We start from the raw sequence: 27154 nt of genomic DNA, 5'->3' as shown, positions 1-27154 counted from the left end.
CAGGCAAGAATACTGGAGTGGATTGCCATTTCCTTCTCCAATGGTATCATATAGTCAGTTCCAAATACTCTTAAATTATAGCTAAGTTTTAAAAAATGGCAAAGTAACTTTAAATATATGGCAACTCAGACTTAAAAGCAAAACAGAGACTCAATTTATCTGGATCAGAAACCAACAGCCAGCAACTGGGAGATATACCTAGACGATAACCAACTACTGCCAGAGACTGGGCAAGGACTAGCTTAAGAGATGAAAATTCCTGGTGCCCAACCTTAAAGGGGCCCTGACACTTTTGTGAGTTTTACTTCCAGAAACCCCATCAAGTTCTCACTGTCAACAGCAAAGAACAAGCCCCTGGTACTTCCCTTCCAATAGCGGGAAGGGAGAAGTAACTATAGTGAAATATACCCAGAGCATTTTGTTGCCTTGAACAAGTGCTTAACCTCAAAGGAAGCTACGGCTCAGAGGTAAAGAATCCACCTACCAATGCAGAGTTAGAGCCTTGGGTTGGGAAGATTCCCTGGAGAAGGAAACGGCAACCCACTCCAGTATTCTTGCCTGGAAAACCCATGGACAGAGGAGCCTAGTGGGCTACCATCCATGGAGTCGCAATGAGTCGAACTTACTGACCAAGCAACAACCACAATAACCTATGTGAGGGAAGAAAGAAGCTGTACGAAGTGAAGGGAAAAAAGCTGAGAAGCACTCGTGATGGTTACAGCCCAGGGGCAGAGGCTCACTAAAAGAGTGAAACTCAGTCACAGAATTATATTGAATGTTTCCCCTTCCTTCCCTCAAACCTTACCACAGCATCAGTAGGGTTCCTGTAAAATAACAGATTATAACTGAAGCCAGGCTCAGCCTCTATTAACAGAATCTGTAGGAAAACCCAAAGATAACAGAGGAGACAAAAGGACACCAGAGGAAACTTATCCTTTAAAATTTACAGCTACAACAAAGAGTAAATAGAATCTAACTCCTAGCCAGATAAACGCAAAACCTCACTCTAAAGGCCTGTTTACCTTGGGTCTGTCTACCTGATACAGTATGTCTGGCTTGCAACCAAAAATTGTAAGTGTGCTAGGAGGCAAAAACCATAGCTTGAGAGACAAAGCAAGCTACAGAATCAAACTCAGCTATAATGAAGATTCTGGGATTATCAGGTTGGGAATCTAACATAACAAGATTCATATGGTAGGGCTCTAACAGAAAAAGTGGACAGTATGCAGAACAGATGGGTAATGTGAGCAAAGAGATGGAAACTCTGAGGAATAACCTAATGGAAAGGATAAGGGAAAAAAACACAGAAATAAAGAATGCCTTTGATGAGCTCATCATCAGATTAGGCATAACTGAGGAAAGAATCAGTAAGCTTTTAAGATAGGTCAACAGAAGCTTCTCAAACTGAACAGAAAAAACTGGGCCTTACGTGAGGGAGTCAGAATATCCAAAAACTGTAGGACAATTACAAAAGGTGTAACATATGTACAATAGGAATACCAGAAAGAGAGAAAAGAATGGAAAAAAAAAATCTGCAATAATAATGGCCAAGATTTTTCAACACTAATGATAGACACCAAAACACAAATCCAGAAAGTTCAGAGAACACCAAGCAGTATAAATACAAAACAATCCATATCCAGGTATATGATATTCAAATTGCAGAAAATCAAAGATGCAGAGAAAGAAAATAAAGCAACCCAGTTTAAAGACACTGAGGGAAAAAAAGGACAGATTAAGAGTAAAGATACAGAGAAAGATGAAAGATGTCAGAGGGGGATAAAAACTTAATCAAGAGAGGGACAAGGATAAGAATCCTATGAGACTTCTCTTAAGAAACCATGCAAGTAAGGAGAGTAGACTGAAATATTTAAAGGTTGAAAGGAAAAACCCACTAGTATAGAAATTATCCAGTATCCAGTAAATTATCCTTCAAAAGAAGAAATACAAGTAAGATAAATATTTTATTCTTCTTATTTTTAACTGATCTAACAGATAACACCTTATTCGAAATGATAACTGCAATAACAGATTGGATGCATTATATTAATAACTATGGATCAATGAATACTATGCAGCAATGCTGCAAGAGACAGGAGGAAGGAATTGCACCCAACTGGTTTACTCTGTTGTAAGACACTGGTCCTACGTGTTACGTGGTAGAGAGTTATTTGTAAGTGGACTTAGGTTAGTTCTAAATGTATACGGGAAATTCTAGGACAGCAACTAAAATTTTAAGAATATTAAGCATAAATGATATGCTACGAGAGGACAGAAAATGGAATCACATAAAATACTCAATTAAAACCAGAGAAAGCAAAGAGTGGAAGACAAAAACAAAGAACAAGGGCAACACATAGAAAACAATTATCAATATGGTGGATCTTAATCCAACTGTATCCACAATAGATTTAAAAAACATCCAACTGTATGCTGCCTACAAGAAACCCAGTTTAGGGTGTCTTAAAAAGTGGTGTGTAGTCCTGCCCCAGGCTACTGTGCTCTCTTTTCCTAGTCGGCTCTCAACCCTCCATCAGGTTGCATTGCCCTTAAATCACTAAGCCCCACCTCTTTCTAATCCCTCTTTCTTGGTCAATAATCTCACCTCCTACACCGTGAGGAAGCTGTGAGAAAGAACTCCTCCACCCTTCCTTGCCTTCCTTCATCTGCAGACCTATCCACACCTCCTGCTGGTTCCCTCTCCAAGCACTGGGCCCCTTCCACTGAGGGAGTCACGGCTCTTGACTCCATCATCCGTCAGTCCTTCTGTGAGACCACTTGACCAAATTCAGTGCATATATGGAATGTTTTACAGAATTTAAAGCATCTTTTAAAATTGGATTTTATCCTTAATTGCTTATTGTTCCACTTAAGATTAAAATAAACTAATAAATAATAAATAAAGTAATAAAGCATTACATCAGCAGTATGGTTTAGTACTTGCTGAAGGTATCTTTTGATCTCTCGGTTTTATTAAAATTGATTTATTAATTGCTAGACAATTATTTACATGAAATCTCACGTTGATCTCAACAAAAGATCAGAATCAAAACTCTTAGGTAGACACAAAAACTATAGAGATTGTTTTCATTTTTGTTTCTGTAATGTTTATGCTACCTAAAGTTAAACTTTTAGTTTTGACTGTCTTGATTATGTGACTTTTCAATAAAAATTTTCAGTCTTAAAAAAAAAAAGGAAACCCAGTTTAAAGACACTGAGGGGAAAAAAAGACAGATTAAAAGTAAAGATACAGAGAAAGATATACCATGCTAACACTAATAAAATACAGCTGGAGCATCACATTATTTTCAGATAAAGCATATTTCAGACCAAGGAATATGCTTTCAGAACAATCCTTTATGAAAGATAAACAGAGACAATTACATAATGAAAACAGGGCACACTCTCTAACACATAACAATCCCAACTGTGTATGCACCTAGTAAGACAGTATTAAAATATGTGAGGCCAAAACTGATATAAATGTTTTCAGAAATAGACAAATCCTCTGTTATAGTTGCAGTGAACTTCAGGACTCCTCTATCAGAAGTTGACAGATCTACCAGGCAAAAAGTCAGCAGGACGTAGTTGAACAGCACCATTCCCATCAACTGGATCTAGTTGTTATTTATTGAGCACTCCATCCAATCAAAGCAGAATATACACTCTTCTCAAGCTCGTATGGAAGAGTCACCAAGACTACATCCTGAGCCATAACCTTAACGTACACCTTAACATTTATAAAAGAACGTAAATCATATAAAGAGTGCTCTGAGACCAAAATGGAATTAAACTAGAAACCAATACAGAATGAGCACCAGAAAATCGCAAAATATTTGGAGACTAAATAAACACAGTTATAAATAACACACAGAAGAAATCTCAAGAGAAACTTAGTATTTTGAACTAAATGAAAATACAACTGCTGTATAATAAAGAACTTGGGAGCCTCTGTCCCCAGTTTGTGGAAGGGAGCCTCTAAATATCGGAGATTTCCTGAGTGATAGCGTCACGGTGAGCCCCTAGAACGCTTATGCCAAGGAGATGAGTCAGGATGGGGCCAGCCACAGGAGAAAGGCCAACCATGTGATTAGAGGGTTGGAGCTTTGAGCCACATGTCAGCCTGATCTCCAGGGGAAGGAACAGGGACAAGAGATTGAGTTCAACCACATGGCCACTGATTCAGTAAACCATGCCTATGTAATTAAACCCTAATAGAAGCTCCATATGGCATGGATGAGCTTCCCTGGGTAACAGTGCTCTATGCATACTGGTGCATATCAACATGTAAGGAAGATGACCCCGGAAGACTCTGTGGAGAGAGGACACTGGAAGCTACGTGACTAGGGTAGACAAAAGCAAGGCAATTTTGTGTTAAAGTGTGAAATTTTTCTTTTCTACATATTGTGTGATTCCATTTATATGAAATTTCCAGAATAGGCAAAAAAAAAAAAAAAAAGCAGAAAGTAGACTAATGGTTGCCTAGGACTGGGGAAGACTGGGGATAAGAACTGAGGAATGAGGGGTTTCATTTTGAGGAAATGAAAATGTTTTCAAATTAACCATCATAATGGACGGACAACTCTGTGAATATACAAATTCAAAGCCATTGAACTGTATACTTCAAATGTGTGAACTGTATGGTGTGTAAATTATAACTCAATAAAGCTGTTATAAAAACATTTTTCAAAGAAATGAAAAGACAAGCCACAAACCTGGAGAAAATATTTGCAGAAGACAAATCTGATAAAGGATTGATACCCCAGTTATATAAAGAATTCTTAAAACTCAACAATAAGAAAATAACTCTGCTGCTGCTAAGTCACTTCAGTCGTGTCTGACTCTGTGTGACCCCATAGACTGCAGCCCACCAGGCTCCCCTGTCCCTGGGATTCTCCATGCAAGAACACTGGAGTGGGTTGCCATTTCCTCCTCCAGTGCATGAAAGTGAAAAGGGAAAGTGAAGACGCTCAGTCGTGTCTGACTCCTAGTGACCCCATGGACTGCAGCCTACCAGGCTCCTCTGTCCATGGAATTTTCCAGGCAAGAGTACTGGAGTTGGGTGCCATTGCCTTCTCCGAGAAAATAACTCAGTGTTAAAAAATGGGCCAAAGGCCTTAACAGACACCTCACCAAGAAGATATACAGATGGCAAATAAGCATATAAAAAGATGTGCTGAATAATATGTCATCAGGGAAGTGCAAAATAAAACAAGGTACCACTCTACACCAACCAGAATGACCAAAATTCCTAACACTGACAATGCCAAATGCTGATGAGGATGTGGAGCAATGGGAGCTCTCATTCATTGTTGGTGGGAATGCAAAATGGTGCCCTACTTTGGAAGGCAGTTTGGGAGCTTTTTACAAAACTAAATATATTCTTACCACATGATCCAGCAATTATGTTCCTTCATATTTACTTAAACAAGTTGAAAACTATAACCACATAAAAACCTGCATGTAGATGTTAATATCGCAGCTTTATTTGTAACTGTCAAAACATGGTAGCAACCAAGATGTGCTTTAGCAGGTGAACGGATCAATAAACTGTGGTACATCCAGACAATGGGTTGTTATTCAGCACTATAAAGATATGAGCTAAAAAAAAAAAAATTAAAAAATAAAAAGAAATGAGCTAATACGCCATGAAAAGACATAGAGGAACCTTAAATGCATATTACTAAGTTAAAGAAGGGCTTCCCAGGTGGTGCTAGTTGTAAGAATCCACCAGCCAATGTAGGAGACATAAGAGACATGGGTTTAATCCCTGGGTTGGGAAGATCCCCTGGAGAAGGAAATGGCAACCCACTCCAGTATTCTTGCCTGGAAGGAAAAATCCATGGATAAAGAAGCCTGGGGGACTACAGTTCAGTGTCGCAAAGGGTCGGACACAATTGAAACGCCTTAACATATACAAGCGGAGAAGGCAATGGCACCCCACTCCAGTACTCTTGCCTGGAAAATCCCATGGATGGAGGAGCCTGGAAGGCTGCAGTCCATGGGGTCGCTGAGGGTTGGACATGACTGAGTGACTTCACTTCCACTTTTCACTCTGATGCACTGGAGAAGGAAATGGCATCCTACTGCAGTGTTCTTGCCTGGAGAATCTCAGGGACGGGGGAGCCTGGTGGATTGCTGTCTATGGGGTCGCACAGAGTCAGACACGACTGAAGTGACTTAGCAGCAGCAGCAACATACACAAATGAAAGAAGCCGATCTTAAAAGGCCACATACAGTATGCTTCCAACAATATGACCTTCAGAAAAAGGTGAAATTATGGAGAGAGTAAAAAGATCAGTGGTTGTCAGGGATTAGAGGGGAGGGAGGGACGAAGGCTCAGAGCACAAATGGTTTTTTAGGACAGTGAAACTACTTTGAGACTGTACTGGCAGATACATGCCATCATACATTTGTCCAAACCCATGGAAGGCACAACACCAAGAGTGAGACCTATGGTAAACTATGGACTTTGGATAATGATGATGTGTCATTGTAGGTTCATCAACTACAGCAAATGCCCCACTCTGCTGGGGGATGTTGACAATGGGAGAGGTTATGTATCTGCGGGGGCAGGTGGCATATGGGAACTCTGTGCTTTTCTCTCAATTTTGCTACGACCCTAAAACGGCTCTAAAAAATAAAGTCTATTAAGAAAAAACACAAGCAAGACTGAAACAAAACAAACAAAAAGATTAAGTAAGAGACATACAGATATATGTGACCATTCACTCTATTAAAGCCAAAATAAACCAGAAAAAAACCCCACTTGCTTTGTTGAAAAGCACCACTGTGTATTTAAAAAAATGCTAGTTTCAATTTACATTAAAAAATATGAGTAAGTAACAGAAGGTAAGAGGCAATGATAGGAATAAGCACTACAGAGTGTAAACAAAAGGCCAGTGGGCTAGGCATTTAGTTATGTTGTACTGTAAAAATATTTTACAAATATTCAGTCACCACTGAAGCTTATAAGTTTTATATATAATTTTGATATATCTAGAGTATACAAAAACTTACAAAGTTAAGATGATCTTATCAGTAGAAAAGATATTCTAAACCAGCTTAGCCAGAGAAGCATTTTGATTGCCTAATTTAACTTTGTAAAGGAGAAGTAAATCTTATAGCTGGTCTCTGTAAACCTCACAGCTGGAATGTTCTAACAGCACCTTGCAGTTTCCAGTGATCAAAGTAAGTTACTTTATATACTAAACTAAGAATTTCATAATAGAAATAATGTAACACCAGGGGGTGCAGTTATCATGAAATAATTACACTCCTGGGAGATTACAGGCACAAGGCTGTACCCCAGGGGTGTGATTATCCCATGATAACCACATCCACTGAAATTGCCTTATTGCAAAAATAATCTCTATTCACTGGTGAGACATTATTCAATAGGTGATTTTTTTTTAAATGAAAAGATTTTTTAGCTTGAATCAGCAAGTGGATTAGGAAATTGGCCAGTTTATTTTTCATTACATTCCAATTCAGAATATAACATCATTATTTGCTTTCCTATTTGATACAGCAGAGTACTTTTTATTTTGTTTTTGAGAAACCCTTTAGGAGTTTCTATTAATGTTAGTTAAGTGGTACTGCTAAATTCAGGTCAAACTTTAAAAGGTATTAAGTGAACAATACCATTTAAAATAATTTATTTCTATGTGTAAGTTTTAATTCCTCTAATATTCATGTATGGATGTGACAGTTAGACTGTGAAGAAGGCTGAGCGCTGAAGAATTGATGCTTTTGAACTGTGGTGTTGGAGAAGACTCTTGAGAGTCCCTTGGACTGCAAGGAGATCCAACCAGTCCATTCTAAAGGAGATCAGCCTTGGGAAGGAATGATGCTAAAGCTGAAACTCCAGTACTTTGGCTACCTCATGAGAAGAGCTGACTCATTGGAAAGGACTCTGACACTGGGAGGGATTGGGGATGCAGGAGGAGAAGGGGACGACAGAGGATGAGATGGCTGGATGGCATCAGTGACTCGATGAACATGAGTCTGAGTGAACTCTGGGAGTTGGTGAGGGACAGGGAGGCCTGGTGTGCTGCAATTCATGGGGTAGCAAAGAGTCGGACACAACTGAGCGACTGAACTGAACTGTTCATTTAAAAATTATAAATGTATAATCGTTGTTAATATTTTAGTCTATCTCCTTCCAGGCATTTTTATTTTTCTAAAAGTTCTCTCTCCATATGTCTACTTAAAGATGTAAAGAGAAAAATGAATGGAATCCATGTAGCTACCTCGTTTTATAATATGCTTTATTTGACCAAATGTTATAAACAATATCCATTCATTAAGAAATGTTCTTATCATTTTTTAATGGTTGCATAGTACAGTATTCCCTTGTGACAATATCCCATAATTATTCACTTAATATTCTTTTATTAGACATTTAGGTTCTCTTAACACGCTTTACAACAAAACCTTGGGACATATCCATGACTATTCCCGTGGGACAATTTCCTGACTGTGTATTATTAGTAAAACATAATTTAAATGAACAAGGACCTATTTCCCAAACCTTCAGTTGTTCTTACATACAGTTGAAGCTGATGGTTTTCAACTGACAGTACATCAGAAATAGATCAGTAACTTTCATCTTATGTGATATCATAGATAGTGAAAGTTACTGATCTATTTTTACCATAATCTTTCATAAAGTTCAGTGCTTTGAGGTATTCTTAGAAAAGTAAGACAGGATTTAAGAAATTTGAAATACTGCTTCTTCTTCTTTTTAGTTGATATATCCTGGTACATCCTAATGTGTCAATACAGATCAACAGCTCAGTTCATATATCTTATCTAATGGCTATATGGTATTCCATTTTGGCTACACTGGTATTCCAATAAATTCCATAATTAATTTATTTTTTAATATATGTTTTTTTGGCCATGCCGTGCATCACGTTGGATCCCTGATTAGGGATTAAACCCATGTCCCCTGCAGTGGAAGCATGCAGTCTTAGTGGAAGCATGGAGTCACTGATCCACCAGGGAAGTCCCATAATTAATTTTTTAAAAATATACTAATAAAGTGCTTACTATGTGCTAGGTACTATTCTAAGCACTACACATGTATTAACTCATTTAGTTCTCATAACAACCTTATGAGGTAGGTACTAGTATAATATCTATTTTACAGACACTGCAAACTGAGGCACAGAGGAGTTAACGGCTTGCTTGAAGTCACATGGCTACTAAGTAGAGAGCAGGGGTTCCAAATCAGGCATCTACGTACCTCCACACCTTCACAGTCTGAATTTGCAGTTCCTTCTGTGTGGAAGGTTGTTCCTTTTGCCTGAGACATCAAATACACGGTTGCATTGTCCTGTCCTCTAGGTCTCAGCCTAATATCACTTCCTCAGAGGGGGCCCTTCCTGACCACCTCACCTAGTTATTCCCCAATTAGTTCTTACCACAGTATCCAATGTAGTTTTCATCACAGAATTTATAAATGCGTAGCACTTCCTTATTAGTTTATTTTCTGTCATTCCCAATAGAATTATGAAAGAATTTCCGTCTTGGGGGTATATTCTGAGAACCTAGAAAAATGCCTGACACAGAGTAACTACTCCACACTTAATTGCTGAAAAAATGAGTGAGTTTATTTTACCGACCCTTTACTGATTAGGTTTGTTTAGGGTTATTTCTAATCTTTCACTACTATAAACCTTTGGGTATCTACCTTATCACTTTCTTCCTATAAATTCCTAGATGTTGAATTTCCAGTAAAATGATATGTATGTTCTTAAGGTTTTTGATAGGTTTTTGATACATCAAATGACTCTTCAGATTTATCAATTTATCTCCACTTTATCAATGGTAGATTAAAATGTTCATTTTATCATACTTGCTCTAACACAGGCTGTGTCATGCTTTTACACCTTTAGTGTAAGTTCTTTTGGTTGTTGTTAGCAGACTTTCTAAATAGATTCAAGAGAAAGTAGGTGTATCAAATACCAGATAAAGGGCTATCCTAGTCTACAGTCTACATCCTAGTCTCCTAGTGTCCCAGGGTCCATCCTACTCATGCTCTCCAAGCAGATGAGAGTGAGACAAGGCTGAAGAACAAAGACAGCACTGACACTGCCCCTCCACAGCCGACACGGAAGTCACTCAGCTGGAAGGGCACCATAAGGATGGAGCGAAGGGCAAGATGAGAAAGACGTAACCCCTTCCAGGAAACAGAATATGCCTTTCAAACACAGCAACAGACCCCTGTGACTACCAAAAGTAGAGCTCAGAGATATCTGTGCTAATGGGTTCTTCACCCTACTCCACCTTCCTTTGCTTAAGAGCACCTGCACCGTGGCATCAGCAGGAGGTTCTTTTGTCAGAGACTGTCACACCAAGGAGTCTGTATCCATATTCCTCACCACTGAGCAATTTTCCCTCTATTTAAAATGTGTGTCTTTTTGACTGTGCTGGGTTGCTGGTGATGTACTCAGGCTCTTTTCTGCAGTTTGGGAGCAGGAGCTACCCTCCAGCTGCAGTGCTGGGGCTTCCTGATGCAGAGCACAGGCTCTAGGGTGCATGGGCTTCAGTAGCTGCGGCACGTGGCTTAGCTGCCCCATGGACCAGGGATAGAACCTACGTCCCCTGCACAGACAGGCAGATTCTTAACTACTGGACCCAGGGAGGTCCTTAAGATGTGGTTTTAAAAAATGTTTTAAAGAGAGGTAAGGATGTTTAAAAATTCATGTGTAATATTTTGTGTGTACTTCCTCTACCCATCCTGACATTCATAACACCACCAATGAAACAGTGTCAAACTTGACAATGGGTCGGATTCCTAAACTCCTAATACGAGAACTAGCATCTTGAGTCCAGCAGCCTGCATCTGGCCTGCTGGAGGCAAGCCTGATCTCTAGCTACAGAAGAGAGCCTGAATATCACCTGCTGACTGAGGGTGAACCTTGAGCTCAGAGGTGACAGTGGAAGCCTCAGCGAGTCCGAAGAGGTGCATCAGAGCCCGAGATTAGCTGAGAGGGTGGCGCTTCATGCCTAGAGCATTTGCTTCAGTACAGCAGCTCTGCCTTTGTATTTTCTACATCTGGGACTGTTGTTTAGTTGCCAGGTCATGTCTGATTCTGTGATACCCATGGACTGTAGCACACCAGGCTTTCCTGTCCCTCACCATCTCCCAGAGTTTGGCCAAGTACACGTCCATTGAATCAGTGACGCCATCCAACCTATCTTATCCTCTGCTGCCCTCTTCTCCATCTGCCTTCAGTCTTTCCCAGCATCAGGGTCTTTTCCAATGAGTCAACTGTCCTCATCAGGTGGCCAAAGTATTGGAGCTTCAGCATCAGTTCTTCCAAAGAGTATTCAGGGTTGATTTCCTTTAAGACTGACTGGTTTGGTCTCCTTGCTTTCCAAGGGACTCTCAAGAGTCTTCTCCAGCACCACAAATTGAAGGTATCAATTTTTCAGCACTCTGCCTTTTTCACTGTCCAGCTCTCACATCTGTACACTACTGGAAAGACCATACTCTTGACTTATATGGACCTTTGTTGGCAAAGTGATGTCTCTGCTTTTTAAAACACTGTCTAGGTTTGTCATAGCTTTCCTGCCAAGAAGTAACTGTCTCAATTTCATGGCTGTGGTGACCACCCACAGTGATTTTAGAGCCCAAGAAGAGGAAATCTGTCACTGCTTTCACCTTTTCCCCTTCTATTTGCCATGAAGTGATGAGACCAGATGCCTTGATCTTAGTTTTTTTTAAATACTGAGTGTTAAGCCCACTTTTTCACTCTTCTCTTTCACCCTAATCAAGAGGCTTACTTTGGATTACATGTAGGATTTTAAAAAAATTTTTAAAGGTTCTACAGCTGTTTAAAAAATGTAGAAAAGCTCTTGAGTTATATTATCATCCTTTATTTTAAAATGAAGAATTGAAACTCATAAAACGTAAAATGACTTAAGGTTACAGGGTTAAGCAGGTTATTGCTATTATGATTCATTAAGAATTACTGTTGGATTAGTGTGGCTGTTTGAACAACATACTAACAAGGCACTGAGAAATTTAAGTTAAAACTTCTCAGTTTTAATATCTTCTTACAAGAAGTACTCAAATGATTTAAACCAAATTCAACCAATTTTTCTTAAATAGACAATAACAGACAGGAAGGTAAATAACTTTCAAGTAAAAATGAATTTTAATATATTTAACATCTTTTAAAACTCAATTTTCTCTTTAAAATAAAAATTGCAATTGTGGCTTCTAGTTTAGCTTAGTCCTAAAACTCAGGAGGACATAAATATGAGAAACCACCATTTCTTCCTTCTATTTTTAGGTTACCAACCTAATAAATGATGCTTAATATACCTGTTACTTTTAATATAAATTTCATAGGGCCCTTGGCTAGAAAAATTAAATCCTAATACACAAAATTTCATATTCAAAACATATAATCAGAGTTTTCCATTGACCATTTTGGGAATGTGACCTAACCCCAGAAACCAAAACCAAACCAAATCAAACCAATACTGAGAGAGACTTAAAAAAAAAGTTTACTTTAGTTTTGTTTGTCCTCTATATAAATTCTAAAACAAACAAATCATGTCTAGTGCCTACCTGAGCCATCAGTGGGAACTGAACTTGCATTAATTCCAGAAAGACCAAACAAAGGACATTCTCGATCTGTGTTGACATGACCCCATTTGTGACATTTAATGCATCTCACATTTCGAACCTGAGAAATAGTAAACATTAATTATTTTGGTTATTAAAATACTAAGAACCTAACCACTGTTCAACTCCTTACTCCTTGTAGAGTTTAAGTGAAATTAGTCTTGTTTCTAAAAGATCTCCAAGGAAAGACATTCCACACATATATTTGGTAAAAGTAATTCAAACACTAAAATCTTTTACTATAAATTGTGTCTAAAAGTTCAGCTGAATCCTATTTCTTTTTGAGTGTTACCTGGTGGCAATAAAACAATGTAATCCAAAAAGAAATAGTAAAACACCAAAAAAGAATGATGTCCTGTCTCAATCTGGAATTCTCTAATTAAAAAAAAGTTAATCTTTGAGGTTTCAATTTCCTAAACCAAGGGCTAGCAAACTTTTCCTGTAAAAAGCCAGACAGTAAATATTTTAGGTTGTATGGGCCAAAGGTCTCTGTTTCGACCACTCAACTCTGCCAATGCAGCAGGAAAGCACCCACAAACAATATGTAAATGAGTAAGTATGGCAGTATTCAAACAGTTTTATTTTTTGACCATGAGCTATTCTCCAAATTCCTTGAAAACTGCAGAGACCATTTTCATTATAGCCCTCACTATAAAATTTTGACTCCTATCTTTTATCATGATTTGATATTTGGATTTGTATCTTTGCTACATTTCATGTTTCCTCTCCAAGTCCTTCTACTATCTGATACAAACAGAAACCATAGAGCTTTTCAGAAACCATAGAAACCCTTTTCAGCTTAAATACCTTTGGACAATAATATAAACAAGTGTTTATTTTGAAAAAATTATTCTTACAGAATAAATGCGTCACTTGCCTGAATACCAAAGGGCTGATCTCTGATGTTCATGTCATCTTTGGCATATCTATTAAGGAGAGAAAATGTACAAACAATAGTAAGAATAATAATAATTAAACTAAAAACAGTCTTACAGTTCTAAGTAAATTATGAAACATACAAGTTTAGTAAGTAAACAGAACCATAAAATCTATTTAGTATTTCCAAACACCACTTTATTATCAAGTATCCAGTCTGATAATCCATGATTTTTAAAAAATGACCAAAATAAAGCTAAAGACTATGATCAAACAAATTAGCTACATAAGACAAACCATTAAAAATAACTTTTCACATTAGTTGCTTTCTCTGGTGAATAAAAAGCAACATAGGATGGGATATCAGATAAAACTGGAGAAGGCCATGGCACCCCACTCCCGTACTCTTGCCTGGAAAATTCCATGGATGGAGGAGCCTGGTAGGCTACCGTCCATGGGGTCGCAAAGAGTCGGACATGACTGAGCAACTTAACTTTCTTTCTATAGTTCCTTTTGGAGAAGAAATGGCAACCCACTCCAGTGTTCGTGCCTGGAGAATACCATGGACAGAAGGGCCTGGTGGGCTGTGGTCTATGGGGTTGCAAAGAGTCGGACACAACTAAGCAACTTACACACACACATCCCAGATAAAGTTAATGATACATATTTTATCTTTAAAAAAAAAAAACCAGTTCTTACTTTTCTCGTGGGGCCCCTTTCTGCCATTCAAATTTGTATTCGGTCTCTCCTTCTGTTTCTTCTTTCTAAAAACATTCATTAAAGTCTTTCAGTATTTCCATAAAATTTCAAACTATTGCAAATAAATCGAAACATAGAAAACAGTACTTTACCTCTTTGTTTTCTTGATTGCATATCAAAAATATGGGAGGAAAAAAAGGTAGGTCAAGTTAAAAACTTCAACATGAAAGTCTGCTATTATATACTACACTATGATATCATGGTATTTAATTCTAACTTGTAAGAATGTATTGCTTTGACTTTTTTCTTCTTTCACAAGATAAAATTCAAATCACTGTAGGGTAAAAAACAGTACTGAATAAGAGGCAGTACTTTATTAATCTTAATAAAAGATTAATTTCTAATCTTTAAACTTCTATACTTTCCATTGACATTGAATATTATGCCTTCTATTTACAAATATACTCAACAAGAAGGACTAAAGACACAAATTATAAAAGAATAAATATACTTCTGGTGATGTTGAGATTTTCCTCCCCGAAGAACACATCATGAAATTATTATTATGCTAGAGAATTACTGTTAGTATTTATCCTACTATATTGATTATAGTATTTTAACATTATTTTATAGAATAGTATTAATTTTAAAAGATGAAGAGCAACTTCTAAAAATGTCTGTCATAGCAGTTCTCAATCTTTAGTCACAAACACATCAAAGACTTAAAAAAAGGAAATTGAAGCAAGTACCTTTTTTAGCCCCTGGTGGAGCCTCATACATGAAATTAAGGCCATTCTTTACACGTTCATCTCCCATTAGCAATCTAAATCAAACAAGAGATAAATTTTCAAATTTTTTTGTAGGAGGAAAAATACTACAGACTAACTGTCCCTCCATACCCCTAAATTCTAAGGGAATTAGGATAAAATGTTTTTATTAGCGATAAAATTTCAAAACTACTCCTCTGACTAAATGACATCTGAAATTTATGAATGAAAATTCCAGCAGTGCTGCCCCTTTAATAACTGGTTCTGAGACCTTCTCAATACTTGAAAGAACCCAGCCTTCCCAACTGAAATGAGGGGAAAATGCCATGCTTTCCCTCACATGCTTTTCTTAAACTTTGAAATGTTGTCTTGAAATCCTATATGCCAACACATATTTGGAATTAAGTTAAATAACATTTTTTCTTAATTGTGAGGAATCAGTTTAGAAAAATAAGTCTCCCTGGATCTCTTTAGGAAGTCAAATCCAATTAAAGCTTACAGAAGTCAAATTCAGTAACAGAATAAATAAAGTTCTTTAGCAAGGCCAATGAAGAGAGAACAGTTTAAAGAAAATCTACAACAAGTTAATTACTATGATGGATTCACTAACTACTGCATCTTAAAAATCATTTTTTAATAATTTCTTTTTCAACACCGAATGTTCCCTGTTTGGAGAACATTGTTGTTCCATTGTTCTGTTTAGAGATATATGTTTAGAGAATGTTGTTCTGTTTAGAGATACTCTGTGCTTTTTAGAAAAAAATAGCTCTGCGACAAACTGAATGAATAATCAAGTTAAACCTTTTAATTCATAGATCTATGTAAAGTATTGATTAAAGAAAAGAAACCTAAAGAGTAAACAGAATTTCCTCTTATATTTGGAAAAGGCTATCACAAAGTATAGCCTACATGATTGTAAGTCCTCTCTCTCTTATTTCCACTGGAGTTGACAAATAACTGTAAAAGAAGAAAGAAAAGGGCAAAAGCACAACAGAATCTACCTCCATACCGTGGGATATGATTCAGCAATAAAAGGGAATGAACCAATGACACCTGCTACAACATGGATGAACTTCAAAAACATTGTACTAAATGAAAGAAGCCAGTCACAAAAAGCCACGTATTGTATGATTCCATTCATATGACATTTCCAGGATAGGTAAATCTACAGAGACAAAGTCAGTCAGTGGTTGCTTAGGTCTGAGAGGAATTGGGAGTCCAGGCTGTGGGAATGGGAAGTGACCGCTACCGGGTACAAGATTTCTTCTTCAGATGGTGAAAATGTTCTGAAATGAGTTATGGTGATGGCTCCAAACTTTAAATATACTAAAAACCAACATATACTTTAAAGTTCATAAATTATATTAACACTATTTAAAAAATTAACATGAAGCACATGAAAAGCTCAATATCACTAGTTATAGGGAAATGTAAATCAAAACCATGAGATACCATGCTGCATTCATAAGAATGGTTATTAAAAAAAAAAAAGGAAAATAACAAACGTTGGCAAGGATGTAGATAAATTGGAACCCTTATGCATTACTGGTGGGAATGTAAAATGGTGCAGGTCCTATGGAAAACAGTTTTCTGGTTCTTCAAAGTCAAACACAGAACTACCAGATGATCCAGCAGCTCTGCTCCTAGGTATATACCCAAAGGAACTGAAAGTTGGGGGCTGAACAGATACTGGTATGCCATTATTCAGAATAGCCACAAGACAGAAGCAGTCCAAGTGTTCATTATGGTTGAATGGGTAGACCAAATGTGGTATGTACAAACAATGGAATATTATTTGCCATAATAAAAAATAAGCTTGATACACACTACAATATGGATGACTCTTGAATTTGTTATACTAAGTGAAGTATGCCAGACACAAAAGGACAAATATTATATAATTCCACTCACATGATGTACTTAGGAAAGACAAATTTCATAGAGGCAGAAAGAATAGTGTTTACCAGGGGCTAGAGGCAGGGGGAACAGAGTTTAATGAGTACAGAGTTTCAACTTGGGGTAAAGAACAAAAATTTCTGGAAATAGACAGTGGTGATGGTACACAGCACTATGAATGTAATTAATGCCACTGAACTGCGCACATAAAACAATAAATTTTGTGTTTTATATATTCCCTTTCAAAAAAGCATTTCATTTACACTGAAACAAAAATAATATAAAATCAAAACTGGAAGATCAATTCCATTTTGTGCAAAACTCAATAGGTATACAAAATAAAAGGAAAAGCTACTATATTAGTATTTACGTTTTAACTTCAACTAAAAACCTATACAGGTTTTTTCTTTTTCCTTTTTTTTTTTTTGCTGTTGACTCTAAGTAGAGTGAAATGTATAGATGTTCTAACACCCTTTTATTTATCCATTCAGAATAATAAATATGATTGTCATGTTTAGGGATCAGTATCCACAAACACTAATATCTAGGACATTTAAAAATTTAGAAGGGAAAAATAGAATACTAAGGAACAGAACTATTAAAGACAACATTTTTGAACAAGGAAAAATGAAAAATGGAGGAAATCACTCCAAATACTCATAAATCTGCTTTTATATATTCGTAAATTCAAACAACCAAACGTAGAAGCAACAAACAAACCTAATGTCCAGACCCTGGTTTCTAAGTATGTTTCTCAAATAAAAGGAATAGGTTGATTCCAATGCTGGAGCAGGGAAAAATAAAAGACAAATTTCTGATGATCTTATAGTGTCATGAAGTAGTTTTATTTATTTTTTAAAAGGATGGAACATGTTAAGTGGACATAGGAATCAAGCTGACAAAGTGGGCAAAGGTCAAAACTTGAGCAAAAAAGTATACGAGTATTGAATTATAACCAATTAAGTAAATATCTGAGTCCATAATGACAGGAATAAATGATTAAATAAATAAGTGAGGGCAAGGGAAAGATCCTCTTTCCAGAGAAATTCAAATTTAAAAATGTAGAGGAATTTAGAGAAACAGAAAACCACTGTTAGAAAACCACAGTAACAACTGATGCAGGCAAGAACTATCAATGAATAACAACACTAGTGGGCAAAATTCAGGGAGAAATAAGATATTTGCATGGGTTCTTACACTTCCACCTCCACGATCTCTTTTAATTAATTATTTTAATCGGAGGAAATTACCCTACAATATTGTGGTTTTGCCATACATTGACATGAATCAGCCACACGTATACATGTGTCCCCCTGTCCCGAACCCCCCTCCAACATCCCTCCCCATCCCATCCCTCTGGGTTGTCCCAGTGTACTGGGTTTGAGTGCCCTGTTTCATGCATCCATAATCTCTTTATTGGTCTAATTCAACTATACTGCTGTTTCCTAATACACTCTCCACCTTCCCACCATCCTCATCTTTAAAAGCTTTGACTATATGCAGATCACAGCTTTCCCACAGCGGTGCTAATGACATTTTGGACTTGACCATTCTTTGTGTACACTGTAGGCTGTTCTGTAGCATCCTTAGAATCCACCACTGGATGTTGTTATCACCCAAGCCCTGAGTTATGACAATCAAAAAATGTGTCCAAATGTTGCCACATATCTCCTGGGGCAATAATGGCCCTCAGTTGAGAACCATGCCTCTAAATCCTTACCCTTCTTCAGAGTTCAGCTTTGAACTATGTCAAAGGTCACCTTTCTTTTTCTCCTTGCCACTCCTTTCTCCCTCACCTCTTCCATAACGTCTTACCTTGTTATCCCAAATGGAATTAGTTTTGTCTTATGCTAGCCTGCCACAGTTTTTATAACAGTGCATTTTCAATTAGTTATTATTTTCAGCCTTGAACTATATGTATGTACATATCCATTATTAGATTTTCTTGAGGCTAGACAGAAGCTATGCATCACACTTTTATATTATAGGCCACTACAATTTCATTTGCTGCCTTGCATGAAGTAGGTACTCAATAAAAGTCAACCAATTAAATAAATTAGTGAGAAAAGTACTTAATTGAATAAAATGTTTTATTTCTCTAATTTTGCTCTCAATACACTATATTTCAAAGAGAGTATTTGGTAATAGTTTAGTATTACTTTAAGATCCATGTTTTGATGAAATATAGGACTGACTGGAAGAGAAAGTGTGACTTATCAAAAGGACCACTATTTATTTGATTAACCAAAAGAAATCAGCTTCAGAGTTAGACCTGCAAATACAAACATAAAATGACAACAGCTAAGGGTAGGGGTGGACACTGTACTATACAGTAAGCCAGTGAGGAACTCTAGCTCTTATCCTATTAAAAGAACAGTGACATGCAGGTCAGGTAAAGACACTTTACTTCTTGAAGCTATCTTGTGTATCTTTTCATTTCAGTCTATGTTGAAGAAATATCTTCGTACAAGGCCTCAGTAGTTCAAGTATGGACATTTATTTTTCTTCCAAGTTTTGAGTAAGTTGGAACATCTCTATAAACTGTATATGGAGTGTATATTCATATCAATCTATATTTTGTGTGAATTATGGGTAAGGTTGGAAAAAGTGCCCATCTATGAATGTAAGAGTAAAGATAGTTCACAGGGAATATAATCCTATCATTGGGGGCATTCAGTTAAAAAAAGCTAGTATATGATTCAGTAAAGGATATTCTCATGCAGCTGATTACTCTAAAAAATACCAGCAGAGTGGAATTTCTTACCTATTATCATATGATTCTTGTTCTTTTAGATATTGTTGCATTAACTCTTCTTGTTTCTTCTTATCATATGATATTTTCTGTTCTGCCATCCAAACCTAAATTAGTAAAGTAAAAACTTAAATAAGTTTGTTCTCTTTTATAATAAAACATAAAATGCTATTCTATAGTTTATAACATATCTATTTTGGTCATAAAGTCACAATCACAAAACAAGAGTTGAAAATTCCAATTTATGCTTTGAAGCAAGTCCTAAAATATAATTACTCAAAACAGCTAAACTTTCAGTCAAGGATGTCAAACTTGAAAACCACTCTGAACACTCAGGGTACAACAGCTTCTTGCCCTCAGTCCCTCAGATGTTGCAGAGACAAGAAAGACCATCTCTCTACATGGAATATGTCTAGTCCAGAAAACACACAGGGCACATCATTGGATGCCAGTGAGTGTCACTGATACCCCAAGAGAGGAAAAATAGAAGACAAGGAGGAGGAAAAAAGGAAAGGAGATGAAAGATAGTTGTAGAAAAAAGGGAAGGAACAAGAGAGAAAACTGGAGAAAGAAATGGCAACCCACTCCAGTATTCTTGCCTGGACAGAGGAGCCTGGCAGGCTACAGCCTATGGGGTCACGAGAGTTGGATATGACTTAGCGACTAAACCACCAAGAGAGGAAACAGATGAAACAAGAGATGCATCTGATACCCTGCAGTTGCTCAAGGGCACCACCACCACAGGCTGAGTGCGTCCCTATGTGATATTCTCAGAATCATAAAAGTGCTGAAGGTAAAAAGCCCACACAGCTTATGCAAGGATATTTAATCATGTTACCTCCAGGTTTAAAAGATATCAGTGTCTTCCCACCTTCTTTAAAGTAAAGGATAAAGTATTTGATAACCACTCAACATAAATAGCAAGGCAAAACTGTCTCTCCCAACAAGCTGTTTTAGGAAGGTAAATTTGAGGAAAAATATTTAACACTTACATTGATAAATATTTAATACTTAAATTGATTAAATAATTAATAATTATAATGGGCCAGATAAGTGTGGGGAGAAGGACTTGGGACAAGACTGCCATTATTCAATTTTAGACACAAAACAGGAGTAGTTATTAGTATTTAATAGTACTCAGGTAGGTTTTATGGGGACCACAATCTGAGATGTGGACAACAAGGATTAATATGGAGATTAAAAGCAAAAACAGAAATGAAAAGAGAATCCTTCAGGGAGAGACTATCCTGGAAATTTCTTTTGTATAAGTTCCTAAAATTTCTTCTACTGTCTTCATAACTAACATAATATATATGTCATAACCAATACAACATTACCAATGTAATGTTACAGTAGAAGAAAAGTCTACACTTGGTATAGGCAGTAAAAGCCACCTTTGGAATTTTCACTATAGCTCAAAATGCAAACAGCTGAAATAGAGAAATGCAAGATGTCATTGCCTGATCAAATAATACATTAATAATAGCCTCCTAATGATTAAGATGCTACTTCCAACAATAACTACCATTTATTTAAAGCTTTAGATTTACAAAGTTATTTTACAAGTCTCATTTGCTCTAAGGCTGACATACATGAATATTTATGACGGATTAAAATAAAAAGTAGTGAAATATATTCTCACCTACAAAATGCTCAGAATCTGCTAATAGAAAACCATACTAACCTTTCTGTATGTTTAAGATATTTTATAATAAAAAAGATATGAACTGTGTAAATAAATAGTAACAATGTTTGGGTCTGGGCAGCGCAGGAAGGGGGCACATCGTGATTGTGGTTTTCATAGCTTATGTTTTTATATGGTTGCATTTACGCCAATAAATCCTCATCTAGGGAAAAATAGTAACAATAAAAATGGGTAACAGAATACATTCAATGTAAGGAAACAGAACGAGACAGTGATTAACTCTAGGGGGCAGAGAAGGAGGCTGATATAATAGAATACTTTATAGCCAAGTTTTGGTTTTTAGTTCTTTATTTTTTAAATGACATAACTATACTCACATTATGACAAAATGTGGTCCACTGGAGAAGGGAATGGCAAATCACTTCAGCATTCTTGCCTTGAGAACCCCATGAACTATACTCACACATAGCCAATATTATTCCTGTCTTGTATATCCTTCCAAGGATGTTCACATAGACACACACGTAATATACATAACATAATATAAACAAACACATACACATGCATTTTTGGTCCCTCTTTTCATGAATGGTAACATATACAGATGGTGATGCCATGAAATTAAAAGACACTTACTCCTTGGAAGGAAAGTTATCACCAACCTAGAGAGCATATTAAAAAGCAGAGACATTACTTTGTCAACAAAGGTCCATCTAGTCAAGACTATGGTTTTTCCAATAGTCATGTATGGATGTGAGAGAGGGACTATAAAGAAAACTGAGCGCCGAAGAATTGATGCTTTTGAACTGTGGTGTTGGAGAAGACTCTTAAGAATCCCTTGGACTGCAAGGAGATCCAACCAATCCATCCTAAAGGAGATCAGTCCTGGGTGTTCATTGGAGGGACTGATGTTGAAGCTGAAACTCCAATACTCTGGCCACCTGATGCACAGAGTTGACTGATTTGGAAAGACCCTGATGCTGGGAAAGATTGAGGGCAGGAGGAGAAGGGGACAATGGAGGATGAGATGGTTGGATGGCATCACCGACTCAAGTGACATGAGTTTGGGTAAACTCAGAGAGTTGGTGACGGACAGGGAGGCCTGGCGTGCTGCGGTTCATGGAGTCACAAAGAGTCGGACACAGCTGAGTGACTGAACTGAACTGAACATATACAGCGTGCATATATGTATGTATGCACATATAATACAGCATACATAAACAGAGAAAATGTATCAAATAAAATTCTATACCATGGAGATCACTCCCAGATTAATAAACAAAATGCTTTATTTTCCAGGAGCGTACGGTGGTGAAGAGTATCATTTCTTTGTGGAGCTACACCATCATTTATTTAACCAATCTCCTGCTGTACTGGTGGATATTAAGAAATTTCCAACCTTCTGTTATTACAAAGGCAGCTGCAATAAGTAACCCTGTTACACAAGTAGCTTCAACGTGTTAAACAGAATTTTGAAGCGCATTAAAATTTTGCCAAGAGAAAAATAGGGTAAGATATCACTGGCAGAGGGAACAACTCTCAGATAAAGATCCAAAGATGAAAACAGGAATTGAGTAGTTTGATTTTACTAGAGCATAAAGTCTAAGGTTGGAGACTTTCCAGCTAGGCTAGTGGTTAAGACTCTGTTTGCACTGCAGGGGGCATGGGTGCGATCCTTGGAGAAGGAACTAAGATCCAGCATGCTGTGGGGCCAAAATTTAAAAAATGAATAAAATTTAAAATCTAAGATGGGAGAATAGCAGTAAGGGATGATGAAGGAAAAATAAACTGGAGCCTGGCTATCTAGACTTAATTCTGGAGTATTTTAATAAGGAGCTGAAGAAATCAAAGTTGTGCTTTAAAATGACTACTCTATGGAAGCAACCCAAATACTCATCAAATGATGAATGGATAAATAAAATGTGCCATATCTCTACCATGGAATTATTCAGTAATAAAAAGGAATGTAATACTGATATATTATACAGCATGAACTCTGAAAACATTGTGCTAAGTGAAAGAAGCCAGTGACAAAAAAAACCCATATGGCATGATTCAGTTTATATGAAATGTCCAGAATAGGCCAATTCACAGATATAGAAAGCAGATTAATTGTTGGCTAAGGCTGGGCAGAGGGGAGGATTAAGGACAAATAGGGAGTGACTGTTAGTTTATATGGGTTTCGGGAGGGTGATGAAAATATTTTAGAACTGTTTTGGTGATGACAAAATTCATAAATATACTAAAAAATATTGAATTTTATGAGTGATTGTATGGTATGCAAATTATACTTCAGTAAAACTGCTAAATAAAAAAATAATTATTCTGATCAGTTGAGAATGGATTTGAGAGGGGTCAAGACTGGCAGCAAAAAATCAGTTAGGAAATATAACAATCTAGGTGAAAGATGATCAGAGTCTAAGCTAAGATGCACTCAGTAGTGACAAGGAGGAGAGATGGATTCAAGACATACTTAAGAAGTAACAGCAATAGAATTTATTAGCCAACCAGATAAAGCTGAATGGAAAAAGCTGAATCTTATTTCTGGCCTGGGTGACTGGATGAGGGTTGTGTTACTATCTGCATTTCCTACTGATATGAGAATAGGAGGTATAAATACAAGAGCAGATTTAGAATAAAAGATAAGTTCCATTTCAAATATGTTGAGTTTGAAATGCCTGTAGGATATCAAGATGAAATTGTCTACTATATAGTTGTGTTCAGGTGCCTTCAGTTAGGGCCTAAGATCTGGCAGTGTAGAGCTGAGAGTCAGGAGTGAAAAAAGGGGTCGTTAAAATTTTGAAATTGGCTGTGACTGTTCAGGAAAGCATATAGAATAAGCAGTATGAAACTCTGGTCGCCACCTGTATTTTAGGAATAGTCTAAGGATAACTGTGTGGGGGCCAATTAACATTTTATTGTGCACTCCCTCTATGTAGTAGGCAGAGATTAACGTTGTGTTTAAAAGTCTTATCTACACCATCTTATTTAGTCCTCATAACAATTTCAAGTCATGGCAACTGATATGGATCATTCCTAATTTACAGATTAGGAGACTCAAGATGAGGGATATTAAGTATTTTATGCAAGGTCTCAAGGCTAAAAGTGACTGTGCTGGAATAACAGAATATAGGTCAGGTTTCAATGCTCAGACTCACCCTACTTCAGTATTCTGCTTTCCACTGCTGTAATATTCAGCATACTTTTTTTGTACTGGATCTAATAGATCTGTAAGTGGTCATTTAAAAAGCCACAGCTCAGAGGTCACCAGACGCTACAAGATAAGGTGGGATAAAAAGAGGAAGCAAGGTGTGACTTTCCTTTCCTTTTCAGATCTATCCAGTCTTTTTTTGTATGGGGTAGCAGAGCTCAGAAGCCGCGAGCTCTGAGATTCGAAAAGACAACATCAGGATCTGCTGAGGGTACCAGCCTTCATATCTCGACTCTTTACATTCTGGCTGACAGAGCCGAAAGAACGGACGGAGCAGCCTTTTCCCTGGCTGATGTAAAATCAACCTCGAGGGCCAGCGGCGAGGGACAAGAACGCCAGGGCTTTAGGCATGGAGAAAAGGCGGCTGTCCCAGGGATCCCACACACACCACCACTCTGACCTCCAGGAGGTCCTAGGAACCCAGGCGCCAAAGGCCTGCTCATCGTACTCACTTTTTTGATGTTGGATTTGGAAGCAGGATGAAAGTCCTTCTTGCACATGAAATTGGCGAAGGATTTCCCCATTTTGGAGGCTGAGTTGGGGTATGCAACAGCTAGGTCTGAGAGCAACGTAAACAAACTCCGCCGCCTAACCGGAACTGCGCCTCCAGTAGCAGAGGGAACTTCCGGGGTCAAAGGGGTCGACTTCCGGCAACTAGCTCTTCTGCCGCCCTTTCTCACTCCTTTCCCCTTTCACTTGGGTAGCTCGGAGGCCAGGTGAGGGGCGTGCAGGGAGGGAGGGGCGAGCGAGCCTAGTAGTTGTAGGAAGCAGGAAGCCCGGATCTGCGGAGTTGGGGGCGGGGGGGCGAGGGGTTACTGAGAGGCTTCTGGGAGGGGCGCGGGCCAAAGCTGCGCATTCCGCAGCCGTCTTCGGTGCTGTGTGTGCTGGGCGGCGGCCCTTTTGCAAGAGGTTCTTGAAGTCCGAGCAGTTTATTTTGTGAACGTTGTTTCGAGTTACAGAAACTTGCCTGCACCGATTTTTCTCGTCTGTAGTAATTCTTGCCCTAACTGTAGGAAGTTTGTGAGGATCAAACGATGAAAGCTCTTGGTGAAATAAAGCATGTCAACTCCACAAGAGCGAAGACTCTAGTTTGTTGCCAACTGTACGGCGCATGGTGCAGAAAGATGTCTGTAAACATTTGTTAAATGATGACTATATTCTAGAGGTTAGTAAAGCCTCTCAAGACTGCCGCTCCTAAATGGGTTAGATGTCTTCCTAATCAGGTGACCTGTTTTCTTAGCTTATTACCCCGGTTAGGTCAGATCACCTAGTGCACCTTGATGGCTCTTGAGATTCCAGGGTATTGAGGGTACGTGGCTGCTGCTGCTGCTGTAGGTGATCCTTCAACCAAGTCCTTTCCCAGGATGAGGTGGCGTTTGATGTCAGGAGTAAGCTTTTTGTGAGAAATATACTCTTCTGACAAATAGTAACAGCGCTTATATGTGTCTGATATGCTCTTGTGCATTGTGCAAAACGTTTTACACATTGTCTTATTAAATTCTCATAACAGCCCTTTGAGAGATTTACAGATGAGGCAGGAGGCTTAGGTAGAGATTAAATAGCCTGCCAAAGTTAGGCAGTGGTAGAATTAACTTTGGAACACATAGAAGGCGATTTAGGACATTAGTTGAAAATCACACGAAGGACTTCCCTGGTGGTCCATTGGTTAAGAATCCGCCTGCCAATCTAGGGGACACTGCTTCTGTCCCTAGTCCAGGAAGATTCCCCCATACTGCGCTGCATCTGAGCCTGCAGTGCACAACTACTCAAGCCCAGGCTCCTAGAACCTGTGCTCTGCAAGCAAGAGTAGCCCTGGCTCCCCACAACTAGAGAAAGCCTGCACACAGCAAGGAAGACCCAGTGTGGCCAAAAATAATAAATTAAAAAAATTTTTTAGAGAAAGGAAAATCACACAGAAAGGAACAGAAGCATTGGTGACCTTTCTCCATCACTGAAAAAAAGAGAAAAACCCTTAGGCATTTCAGGCTGAATTTGTTTCTTTCTTACTTGAGTCATTTTGTTTTCTTTTCAATGAAATATTGATTACATTTAAATCTGTTCGTGTAAAGCCATTCTAAGGTTTGGGTAGTAAAACAGGAAAGAAGGAAACAAAACAATTTGCCATTCTAGAAGCAAATTTTGTTGCTGTTGATATTTAGTTGCTAGGTTTCTGACTCTTTGCACCCCATGGTCTGTAGCCCACCAGGCTGCTCTGTCCCTGGGATTTCCCGGACAAGAATACTGGAGTGAGTTGCCATTTCCTTCTCTAGGGGATCTTCCTGAGCCAGGGATCAAACCTGTGTCTCCTGCTTGGCAGGCATCTCCTGTTTGGCAAGTGGATTCTTTACCACTGAGCCAATAAGCTCTACTAAAATTGAGGATTTAAGATTTTCCCAAATTACAAATGAAGATATGATCTTGATATTATACAATCAGAACGTGCAAGTTGAATGTGAACATAACAATTCAACAATGGGAAATAATAATTTGGAATTTTATTGGCATGTTTTTGCTTTTGTCTAATTTAGTGAATCTGTTTCAAAATTAAAATGTTTTAATGAACACCACCCTTATGGCAGAAAGTGAAGAAGAACTAAAGAGCCTCTTGATGAAAGTGAAAGAGGAAAGTGAAAAAGTTGGCTTAAAGCTCAACATTCAGAAA

The 27154-nt window shown here is 37.8% G+C and overlaps 2 protein-coding genes across 2 annotated transcripts in view; one reads left to right on the top strand and one right to left on the bottom strand.

Annotated features, from left to right (window-relative positions):
• The window catches only part of CIR1 (corepressor interacting with RBPJ, CIR1), a 36905-nt gene extending 11840 nt beyond the window's left edge, over positions 1–25065 (bottom strand). The window contains exons 1-7 of the mRNA XM_068968572.1: positions 24945–25065; positions 19649–19743; positions 14971–15044; positions 14374–14384; positions 14222–14286; positions 13524–13572; positions 12590–12707 (exon numbers count right to left, since the gene is read on the bottom strand). Coding sequence (XP_068824673.1) covers positions 12590–12707; positions 13524–13572; positions 14222–14286; positions 14374–14384; positions 14971–15044; positions 19649–19743; positions 24945–25016 — 484 coding nt within the window. The 5' untranslated portion in view covers positions 25017–25065. The remainder of the gene's footprint in view (positions 1–12589; positions 12708–13523; positions 13573–14221; positions 14287–14373; positions 14385–14970; positions 15045–19648; positions 19744–24944) is intronic.
• Positions 25066–25161: 96 nt separating this feature from the next.
• Positions 25162–27154, top strand: part of SCRN3 (secernin 3) — a 30950-nt gene continuing 28957 nt past the window's right edge. Inside the window, exon 1 of the mRNA XM_068968576.1 lies at positions 25162–25208. The gene's annotated coding sequence lies outside the window, so the exon portion shown is untranslated. The remainder of the gene's footprint in view (positions 25209–27154) is intronic.

This window comes from Capricornis sumatraensis, chromosome 3 (genome assembly GCF_032405125.1).
Source record: "Capricornis sumatraensis isolate serow.1 chromosome 3, serow.2, whole genome shotgun sequence".
NCBI classification, from domain to species: domain Eukaryota; kingdom Metazoa; phylum Chordata; class Mammalia; order Artiodactyla; family Bovidae; genus Capricornis; species Capricornis sumatraensis.
Note: the sequence above shows the minus strand (reverse complement) of the source record. Positions and strands in the feature narration are given on the sequence as shown.